Source organism: Trichechus manatus, unplaced genomic scaffold, assembly GCF_000243295.1.
Source record: "Trichechus manatus latirostris isolate Lorelei unplaced genomic scaffold, TriManLat1.0 scaffold00048, whole genome shotgun sequence".
Taxonomy (NCBI): domain Eukaryota; kingdom Metazoa; phylum Chordata; class Mammalia; order Sirenia; family Trichechidae; genus Trichechus; species Trichechus manatus.
In genome coordinates this window covers 6,294,794-6,306,419 of record NW_004443984.1, presented here as the reverse complement: position 1 = coordinate 6,306,419, position 11,626 = coordinate 6,294,794, and the positions used below count along the sequence as shown (strand labels likewise).

The following is an 11,626-nucleotide window of genomic DNA, read 5'->3' as shown; positions in this document are numbered from 1 at the left end:
AAAAAGAGACTAAACGGGCAGCTTCTGTCCGGAGGTGAGATGGGAAGGCAGAGAGGGTCAGGAGCTGGTTGAATGGACACAGGAAATCCGGGGGGGAATGGAAGAGTGTGCTGTCACAGTATAGAGAGAGCAACTGGGGTCACATAACAATGTATGTATAAATTTTTGTATGGGATACTAACTTGAATTGTAAACTGTCACTTAAAGCACAACAATTAAAAAAAAAAAAAGATACCATGCTGAGCTGGTGGCTCAGAGAGGCTTCCTGCTTCCTGTCCTAAAACAGGTACCAGCATAGCAGACAGTCAGACAGAAAAACATGGAGGACCGAACCCACTACCCTGACAGGTCTCTGTATGAGGCACTCTTAGATCACAGAGTCAGGGCGCGCAAGGAACCTCTGAGAAAGCAAAGTAGAAGAACAACTGAAGTCTGTTTATCCATTCAGACCTTCCTTCCTCCAGAAAGGATTTACAGTGGCTTAGGAGGATACAAAAGAGCCCTGGTGGCACAGTGATGAAGCTCTGGGCTGCTAACCGAAAGGTTGGCAGTTCGAACCCACCCAGCAGCTCTGCCGGAGGAAGACCTGGCGATCTGCTCCCTTAAAAGTTATAGCCCAGAGAACCCTATGCGGAAGTTCTACTCTGTCACATGGGGTCGCTATGAGTCAAAATCGACTTGACAGCACCCAACAACAGTAGGATACATAAAACCTAGCAAGGTGGAAAGCAAAATCAATAGCCTTGAGAACATAAGATGGAACCAGGGATATGGCTAAACAGCGCGCGTCATGAAACAATCCACGTACCCAATGAAAAGGGACTGCTTAAACTATGGCACATTCCTATGATAGAATACTACGCAGTCATTCAAAACTATGTTAAAGAACACGAAAAAGTTTGGAAAAAAGGCCATACTGGCTTGTCAAGTGAAAAAAGCAGGTTACCAAACACCATGTACACTACGATCTCAATTTTGTTAAAATATACATCTAAAAATACATAGAGAAAAGCCTGGAAGACTATGCCCTAGAATGTAAACAGAGATGACATTTTGGGACTGGAATGAGGGGGCATTCTGACTTTCTAGGTTATACAGAGAGTACTGGAATTTTTTATAAGCATGCCTTACTTATTTTTTATACCTTACTTTTACAGACAGGAAAAAAAGGTAAACTTTAAAAAACAATATTTTATAAAAATGCATACCCTAGTAAACATGTGTCAGACAGGTCACAGTCTTGAATACTCTATGGAGCAGTTCTACTCTGCACACGTGGGGTCGCCATGAGTCAGAATTGACTTGACAGCAGCTAATAACAACAACAATATACACCCAAGAGCGTGAGACACAAACTTGGCTTTTTGTAGAAGTCATAAGGTAAAACAGGCCAAGGCTCAGACTCCAACTGCTGCTGGTCGTTTCAGGTCCTCATGAGGAGGATGCCGGGTGATACGATGAGAGGGATCCCCCAGCATCCTGTAGTGGATCACAGGGCTGTGCCTTAATGTGTAACTTAAGATAGGTCCAAAGAGTCACACTACAGTGTGATCTGGTCCAAGAAATTCTGCAAGAGCCACTCTGATGAGGGGGTAGCGGAATGTACGGTAGGCAGAAATGCATGGAGGTGTGAAAGCCCATAGTTTGCGTGGGCAGTGTTGAGGAGCTCAGGGCAGCTGGAGTCAGAGGGGTCAGGGAGCTGGTGGTATGAGAGAGAGCTGGAGAGAAAGGATTGAGCCAGACTCTGGGGCTTGTTAAGGATGGTAATAACAGAAGCCACCATTTACCACATGTTTGCTATTTATACTTATAGCGACCCTTTGGTTTGCTATTTATAAAGGAGGCCTGGTGGCGCTGTGGTTAAGCACTCTGCTGCGAACCAAAAGGTCCGTGGTTCAAACCTACCAGCTCTCTGTGGGAGAAAGATGTGGCCGTCGGCTTCCGTGAGGATTACAGCCTTGGAAATCCTGTGGGGCAGTTCTACTCTGTCCTATCGGGTGGCTATGAGTTGGAGTTGACTTGATGGCAGCGAGTTTGGTTGCTATTTATTCCTGCCTATAATCCTGCAAGTCACATATTGTTGTTGTTAACTGCGTTGAGTGGGCCCTGACTCATGGTGACGCCATGCGAAATGTAACAAAAGGCTGCCCAGTCCTGTGCCAGCCCCATGATCTTTTACAGATTGGACTGCTATGATCCACAGGATTTTCGTTGGCTGATTTTTGGAAGTAGATCACCAGCCTTTCTTCAGCAAGTCAAGTATTATATGTCCCATTTTACAGATGAAGGAATGGAGCCTCAAGAAGTGAAATGACTTTGTGATGGTTGTACTGCTCCCTCCCTTTCATAGCTGTTTCTGCACTACTCTGGGGTGGGGGTCCTGGCAGTCAGGAAGTCTCTGCCTTCATCTCTCATCCCTTCTTGTCTTCTTTTTCAGTAATGCACCAGGAACTTCCAGCCAGTCCCCATGCCTTGGTTCACGAAAAACTGACTTATCAGAGTAAAGAAATTAGGGTTTCCTCCGCCCCAGGGTCTCATCACATTGAGTACACTTCGTAACTCTAGGAGGTGCTATTCACATCCTCGCCTGGGTGCCTCCTGGAGTTATATAGTGCACAGCCTGGGCAGCAACACCAGGCAGCCCTGGAGCTGGATTCCACAGTGCTTTTCACACGGACTTTCAGGCTGTGGATGTCCTTCTTCCTTTAAGGAAGAAAAGGAGGTTGGACTTCTGATTAAGTCCTTTCAGGCCCAAGGAGCTGCGTCTGGGAGTGAGGCTGACCGGGTAGCCTAGGGCTCCCAGGATTAAAACACTAGATGGCAGGAGAATCCCATCCAACATCCCACTGAGATTCCTCAGTGTGGACTCTGTTGGTGACCTCCGCATCCCTCAACCCTTTCTGTTCAGCCTAACCTTGGATCCCCTCTGACATCACGGTTACCCTAAAACCACTGGGATATTTGTCTCCTCTGGAGCTTTGAGATTCCTCCGAGGGGTCTTGGGCTGCCATGGGGGCAGTAGGAAAGGAGGGGAGGAAGGCCCAGGGGGCCATGCTCTGCTCTTACCAGGTTTATATTTTGAATTCCTAAAAATGTTCAAGGGGATTCCCTAGCTTTTATTTATTTTTAAGGCAGTTTGAAACTTACTGGTCTAGAGACCTCACCCTGGATTCTACCCAACCCTGCCTGGCAACTGGGTGGCATGGCAGTCGGGCCTGCGGGTAGGGAAGCTGAGATCCAACCCCAATCTCTCCTGGAGTCAGATTTCAGCAGGAGGGAAGGGCATGGATGAAGGAAAGGTGCAGAGGGCAGAAATCTAGAGACTAAGGGGCTTCCTGCAATCAAAATAAAGTCTGCCTACATCCAACCCTGGTCCCAGCACCAGGCTTTCACCTGCCTGGCCACAACGGCCCCGAGCTGGTCTCCCTGAGTCCTCTTGCCACCTTACAATCCACTTGCCACACAGCAGCCGGAGGGAACTTTTGAAAACTCACAGCTGATCTTGTCACTTCCCTGCTTCTGATTCTCTAGTGGCTTCCATTATTCTCAGCATAAAGTCAAACTCCTCTCTGTGGCCTCCAGGCCCTCCACATCTGGCTTCTGCCCACTGCCTCTATTCTGACCCCATCTTGTGCCACATGGAAGCCCCCCTCCCACAGTTCACTGCTTCCTCCTATTCCTTGGACACACCTGTGATTCCTACCACAGTGCCTTTGCACTGGCTGGTCCCTCCTGGAATGCTCTTCCTCCAGGTTTTCCTCTGACTGATGCCATCCACCAGTCAGGTCTCAGCTCAGACGTCATGTCCTCTGCGAGGCCTTCCCTGACCATCCCAGCTGAGGCAGATTGTCCTTGCCCTGCTACTCTCTAGCACATTACCCAATTTCTTTCCTTCAGAGCACTTATCCAAATCTATAATTAACTTGTTTGTGTTTATAAACATCACCTACATCTCCAGATTACAGGGTTCCAGAGTATAGGGACCCAGTTGGCTGGTTCACCACAGTACTCCAGCACCTGAAACAATGCTTTAGGTGGGCGCTTGATAAATCTTCATTGAATGAATGAATGCATGTATGATGAATTGAGGGAGCTGACCACAAGGAGATAGATGCAAGGCACAGAAAGGTTGGCGGTTCAAACTCACGCAGAAAGGCCTGGAGATCTGCTTCAAAAATGTCACAGCCATGAAAACCCTATGGAGTGCAGTTCTACTCTGGAACACGCGGGGATGCCATGAGTGAGAATCGACTCGACGGCAGCTGGTGTGGTTTTGGTGAGTCCTCTCTGGAAGGCCAGCGGCCCCACTCCCAGGGCCTAAGAGAGAGATCTCTGTGAGCCAGTGTCTGTCTCTCCCATGACCTGGGCCAACCACAACACCTGCAGCTGGGATGAAGCCCCAGATTCTTCTTGGTACTGCCCTTCACTAACCTGTGTGCCCCATCGCCACATCCTCAACATCTAGGACTCATGAGAAGGGAACAACCAGAGGAGAGCTGGTAAGCATGCTACTTTGAAGGAGGCATAATGAACAACAATAGTTGTCATTCTTGGAATACCTACCCTGAGGTGGTATATTTATGAGGAATCCAGGCTCCAGAGCCAAATTCCCAAGTTAGATGCTGACACCATCACTTTGTAGCTGTGTGACCTTGGGCAAGTTCCTCAATCTCTCTATGCCTAAACTTTCTTATGTGTGAAATACGGTAACGCTGTTGTTGTTAGGTGCCATTGAGTTAATTTTCAACTCATAGCAATCCCATGTGACAGAGTAGAACTGCCCCATAGGGTTTTCTTGGCTATAGTCTTTACAGGAGCAGAGCACCAGGTCTTTCTCCTGCAGAACGCTGGGTGGGTTCAAACTGTCTACCTTATGGTTAGCAGCCAAGCACTTAACGGTTGTGCCACCAGGGCTGCTTGGAGTAACATTAAACTGACTGCCATCTAGTCGATTCCGACTCATAGCAACCTTATAGGACAGAGTAGAACTGTCGCATAGGGTTTCCAAGGCTGAAATCATTATGGAAGCAGACGGCCACATCTTTCTCCCATGGAGCGGGTGGTGGGTTCGAACCGCTGACCTTTTGGTTAGCAGCTGAGTACTTAACCACTGCACCACCAGGGCTCCTTGGAATAACATTAGTATCCACTTTATAGGGTTGTTGAGAGGATTAAAGCCCCTAAGAGAATTTCAGGAACAAAGTATTAGACAATTTACACAGATTACCACATTGAGTGTGAGTTTTATTACTAAGTACGCACATTTATTCAGCATTTATATGAGCTGGGAATGGTGCTAAGCACTTCATTACCTCATTTGATCCTCACAATGACCTTGAGAAAGGGTCATAATTATTTCCATTTTACAGATCAATCGATGCTCAGAAAGCTGAACTGACTTGTCCAAGGTTATCCAATTAGCAAATGACAGAGTCAGACCACAAACCCAGGTGGGCCTGCTTTCCGTATTGTTTTCAACACATCTCATTGTGTTTCTAAAAGACAGAGGGCATTCCAGAGTCCCCTTGCCTGAGCAAGGCTAAGCTGCTTGGAGCATTTTCTCCCCACCTTCCTGGCAGGGCACTCCCAGCCTGGTCCCTCCTGCTTGGCTAGGAGATGGCTGGCCAGGTGAAATTTGTGTCTAGGTGGCATTTCAGGCAGCCCCGCTCATTTTGCTTTCAATACACACAGTTGGGAACTGCACCAAATTACAGACAGGGTATCACCAGAGGGTGGTGGGGGGTTGGATTTATCATCAGTTTCCCTCTGCTGCCTGGATGTGCCAGCCTGTGGTCTGACATCACCAAGCCCTAGAAAATCCTCCCATTCCAGATCTGAACTGAGGAAACTGGAGGCCCAGCTCGCTGCTCCTGAGCGCCACCTAGAGGGAATTTCAGTCACTGCATCTCTAAGCGTGCTGTAACTGCTTGGCAGGGGAGTGGCGGAAGGGGGAGGGGGTAGCCAAGAATTCTCATAGTCCAGTCCTAAGGTGGCTGATAAAGTGCAACTTTCTTCCCTGTCACAGACTTCGTAGTCTCTTCCTTGATACTCCAGCAATAGTTCCCAAAGGACCATGGTCACTCATACTTGCATACCTTTGCATATGCCATTCCCTCTGCCTGGGATGCCTCTCCTAGCTTGTCTACCAGGCAAACTCCCATTCATCTTTCAATTCTCAAGACTAAGGGGCTTCCTGCAATCAAAATAAAGTCTGCCTACATCTAACCCTGGTCCCAGCACCAGGCTTTCACATCCCTGGCCACAACGGCCCCGAGCTGGTCTCCCTGAGTCCTCTTACCACCTTACAATCCACTTGCCACACAGCAGCCAGAGGGAACTTTGGAAAACTCACAGCTGATCCTGTCACTCCCCTGCTTCTGACTCTCTAACAGCTTCCATTATTCTCAGCATAAAGTCAAACTCCTCTCTGTGGCCTCCAGGCCCTCCACATCTCTTCCATGAAATCTCCTTTGACTTCTCAAACCAGATTGAGACACTCTTCCTATATTCCCATTGTGTGTTATTGTATCTACCCAAAACCAAACCAAATCCATTGCCGTCAAGTCGATTCTGACTCATAGTGACCCTATGTGTTACAGTAGAACTGCTCCATGGGATTTTTTTGCTGTAATCTTTACAGAAGCTGATTGCCAGGCCTTTCTTCCATGGTGCTGTTGGGTGGGATCGAACCGCCAACCTTTAGGTTAGTAGATGAGTGCAAACCATCTGCACCATCCATCCCTCTCTAAAAGACAATCGCCTTGGTGCCTGCATCTCCACTAGTGGTTACCTCCATGAAGGCAGAGACCATGAGTCTTAGTCTTTAAGGCCAGCACAGGGCCTGGCCTTAAATTAAAGGTCACAAACGAAAGGCTACAAATATGTTTTGTTTGGTCAACTGTGTTTTAGAAAAATATGAATAGGTTGCTCGTATTTGAAATTAGGAGTTTCATATGAATATCTTGGTGTTCAGTTTTCCTCGAAAAACTGGAAGGTGGGGCACACTGGACCAGCATTTCTGTAAAGCAACAATCAGCCAGAGCTGGGTAGTGGGAGCCCCCTTGGGACAGGGCAGACACTCTCTAGTTTACTGTGGTCTCCATTAGGCAGCCAGTGTGTGCACATGCCCTTGACCCCTGGAGAATGTTGAGCTTGCATGGAGGTGCTCAACAAATGGGCTTGCTGAATGAATGAATGAATGAACAAATGTGCAAATTAACCAAAGGGAAAGATGAAACAAAGAGGTAGAGAGTGCGGGAAATGGTCTGGGTAGTGGATAAAGTGAATTAAGAAGACTTGTTTTGTCCCTTTTGGTTGCCCACCCCCAACACTGAACCAGCAGGAAACGGCGCAACTGATAGAAGGAAAAACGTATTCTGCTTGACCGACCTTCAGAAGAAGAATGCACCATGGGAGAGAGCCAGGAGGCTTCAAGCCCATGAAGGAAAGGAGAGGACTCTGGAGGTATAAATCCTTACACAAGTGTCGAATGCTTTTATTATAGCATCAAACCTAGAACTGGTTAGTGTGTCTCAGTGAAGGCACTACCAGCATTTTGCGTTAGGACAATCCTTCATTATGCAGGGATGCCCTTCGCATTCTACGACATTTAGCATCTCTGGTCCCTGCCTTCTAAATGCCAATAGTGCCTCCCCCTTCCAGCCCCCAGTCATAGTGACAACCAAAAATGCCTCCACAAATTTCTAAATGTCCCCCTGTTGTTGAGAACCAGTGGTCTAGAACTAGGAAGACACTGTAGCCTCCATTCCCAGGCTTCACCCATGGCAGACATTACTAACTGACCACAGAACTCTTTTCTTCAAAGGCAGGATGCAGCCTCAGACTCCTTCTCCAACCAGAACTCCAAACAGCCTCCACTCATTAGCTGGAGCTGGTACTTGGGCTAACATGCTGGAGGTATGAGAAACAGTAGCCCTTTTTCACATCCCAAGCCTGTTTAATCTTCATAAAGCCTTAAACGATCTGATTTTTGTGCCTCTTCTTTTCTCCCAGTGGCAGTATCACTGGTACATTAGGCTAAAATAACCGTAAAGCTCCCACACGTACTCTCCATAGAAGCCAATACCGTTACTATCCTACCAGGCCACCCCAGCATCCAATATGGCACCTGCCTTCTGAATCACTGGCCTCCATCTACCACTAAGCTATTTCCTGGCCTGCCCTGCTTCCCCTGGCCTTGCTTCTCCTGCTCTGACCTCTGACCTCCCTCCTGGACAATTCACACTTGCCCCTTGATCCATGATCTCTCCTTAGTGATCTCATCCAGTTACACTCCAATGATTCTGAAATTTGTATTTACAGCCCAGACTTTCTTCCTGGATTCCAGCCTCATATAACCCAACTGTATTTGACTTCTTCACCTCAAGGACTAGTACACATCTCAAATCCAATATATTCAAACCCGAACTCTCTATCTTCTGCCCCAAATCTGATCTACGCACAGTCTTCCCCAAACCAATTAATGGCAACTCCATCCTTGCAGACACTCAAGCAAAAAATTGTAGAGTCATCCTTGATTCTGCTTTTTCTGTCATACCCTACACCCAATGTGTCAGGAAATTCTGTCAGCTGTATCTTCAAAATATATCCTGAACCTACCACTTCTCCCCATCTCCACCACTACTACCCTGATACGAGCCACCCGGATATCTTGCCTCCTGGCTGGTCTTCCTGCTGTGCCCCTACCTCTACAATACACACTCAGCACAGCAGCCAGAGGGATCTTGAGAAATGTGGTCATATAATTCCTCGGCTCAGTGCCCTCCAGTGGCTTCCCATTTCACTCAGAGTAACAGTCTAAAAGTTTCTACCCAGTCTGGCCTCCACTACCTCTCTGTTCTCATCTTCTACTACTCTTTCCTTTCACTTTTTCTACCCCAGATACACTAGCTGCCTCGCACTTTCTTAACTTTGCCAAGCATGCTCCTACCTCAGGGTCCTCCTTGCAGGCTAACTTCTTCACCTCCTTCAAGTTTTTGCTCAAGGTCATTTCCTCAATAAGGTCTTTCCTGATCACCCCAGTGAACTGAGATACCCTCTCCCAATCCTCTTCGCTCTGCTCTATTGTTTTCCTTAGCACTTGGTCACCTTCCAAACCACTGTATAATTTACTTATCTGTTACATGTATTAAGGAGTTCGACAACAATGAGTTTTGGTTTGATGGCAGTGGTTAAGCACTCAGCTGCTAACCAAAAGGTCGGTGGTTCAAACCTACCAGCTGCTCCGAGGGAGAAAGATGTGGCAGTCTGCTTCCGTAAAGATTTACAGCCTTGTAAGCCCCATGGTGCAGTTCTACTCTGTCCTATACAGTTGCTATGAGTCAGAACAGACTTGATGCAATGGTTTTGATTTTATCATATGTATTGTCTGCCTCCTATCCCCTCCCCTGCCACTAGAATGTAGGCCTCATGAGTGCGGGATTTTTGTCTCTTTTTCATTGCTGTATCGCCCGCACCTAGAACAGTCCCTGGCATACAGCAGGCCCCCAATAAATATTTGATGAATGTATAATTTGATGATTTACGCTATGCTGACACCTGCTAACCAGTTCAGCTCAAACCAGTATGGCAACTGCCTTAACTGTCCTCACACCAGGCACAGCCTCACATGACCTCTGTTCTCACTGAGTTCAGCTTGACCTTGAGAAAGTTCTCCAGTCAGTGACGGGGCCACAGCGACTGGTCAGCTACCCCAGTGAAGGAGTCCCACCTCTGATTCGGGGGCCCACTGGTCTTACTGTGTGGGCCCCAGAATTTGGAGGCAATGTAATGTACGAGGTTTCCTCCTTTCTCCTGCCTCAGGCTTCTTCCTTCAAAGCAGAGAGAGGGACACATGCTGAAAAGGACCTTTGGGATGGAGATAACTATGGCTTCCTTTACCTTTCCATCGACGGCCTTTTTGGAGAGGAAGTGGCAGAAGACTTGGAGTCCGTAGAGTCTCTCCTGAAATAAGAGAGATTAGAAATGATACCCTCTTGCATGCTGACATGAGTACTGACTCTTGAGGGAGGCTGGGGAGAAAGCATTCTGGGGCGAAGCCTGCTGGGCTGAGGATGAGGATGCAGCTGCCTGGTAGAAAGACCCCCCCGGGTTGTGCTGGGCTGGTCTCCCTCACCTACCCTCAATCAAAATGAAACAATAAGAGGGAAGAGAACCAATATCTGCCAAGCACTTAATGCATCCAAGGCACATTATATGTTATGTAATTACTAATTATTAATAACTAATTTGCAGCAGGCCTCTCTCCTTCCTGCTATGTGGGCCTTGGCTAGCTGGAGTCCATGGAGATTGGGGTTTCTGGGATTGCCTAGGTCATCTACAGCCAGAGAAACTGAGACTAGCTTTAGCCTTTCCAGCAGGCACCATGGGTGGGTGGGTGGGGAAGCATACGGGCCTCGGATATATAGAAGAGCTGGGTTAAAATGGTAAGTGAAAATGCAGGGAACAAAATTATATGTATACTACTCCTAAAGCCACACAAGAAAGCCAACACCTAGGAGGAAAAAAAAAGATAGTGAGAAAACAAAAAAATGTTAACCATGGTTATGTCATGGTGGTGATGGGTATAGAAGTAATAGAAGTTTAAAAAAAAATTCCGTTTTCCAAAACGTATGTAGCTATATTGTTTTTGGAAGGAGCCCTGGTGGCGCAGTGGTTAAAGTGCTTGGCTGCTAATTAAAAGGTTGGCGGTTCGAACCCACCAGCCACTCTACTGGAAAAAGATGTAGCAGTCTGCTTCTGTAAAGTTTACAGCCTTGGAAACCCTGTGGGTCAGTTCTACTCTGTCCTACAGGGTTGCTATGAGTTGGAATCGAGTCAAGAGCAACCGGTTTGGTTGTTTTTCATATACTCTTTTTATGATACATAATGTAAACTTTCCTTTTATTGATTTTATAAAATTGATCTGTGTGTATACATTCCAACTTCCACTCCCCAACCTTCTTACCCTGCTCTTCTTTTCATTCCACAGCACATGTCATCTTCTAATATACCATATAATTTACTTATTATGTTTTTTGTCTGACTACTCCTGCCACCCCAAAGGAAATCCCACAAGGATAGAGATTTTGGAGGATTTTGTTTACTGTGGAAACACTGTTCCCAGCCTGTATCCCCTCGCGGGCTCACTCTCCCAGTGCACTGGGACCCAAGGGATTCCTCCTGCTCACTTTCCTGGACTGCTGCCTGAGAGAGTTTTCCAGGTCAGTGCCAGCAAGCAGGGCAAGCTGGAAGGGCTGGGGCATTAACGATGTCAGGGGTGGCTCTCAACCAATGACATCTAGGATTTGGTGGATAGACGCCCCAGCTTCCTTGGCCTTCAAGTGGGGCAACTTGAGGTGTGTTCTCCACTGTTGCTCAGTGTTCCCCAATGAGATTTAAACCCTGGTTGCCCATGGTAGCAAGCCCCTGGATGGTGCAAACTGTTAAGCATTCAGCTACTAACAGAAAGGACAGAGGTTTGAATTCACCCAGAGGTGCCTCAGAAGAAAGGCCTGGTGATCTACTTCCAAAAGGTCACAGCCATTGAAAACCCCATGAAGCACAGTTCTACTCTGATACACATAGGGATGCCATGAGTCAGAATCTACTCGAGGGCAGGTGGTTT

General features: G+C 47.3%; 1 protein-coding gene across 1 annotated transcript in view; it reads right to left on the bottom strand.

The window, feature by feature from the left end:
- Positions 1-11,626, bottom strand: part of TCEA3 (transcription elongation factor A3) — a 47,453-nt gene that overhangs the window by 18,597 nt on the left and 17,230 nt on the right. The window contains exon 5 of the mRNA XM_004377135.1: positions 9,901-9,963. Coding sequence (XP_004377192.1) covers positions 9,901-9,963 — 63 coding nt within the window. The remainder of the gene's footprint in view (positions 1-9,900; positions 9,964-11,626) is intronic.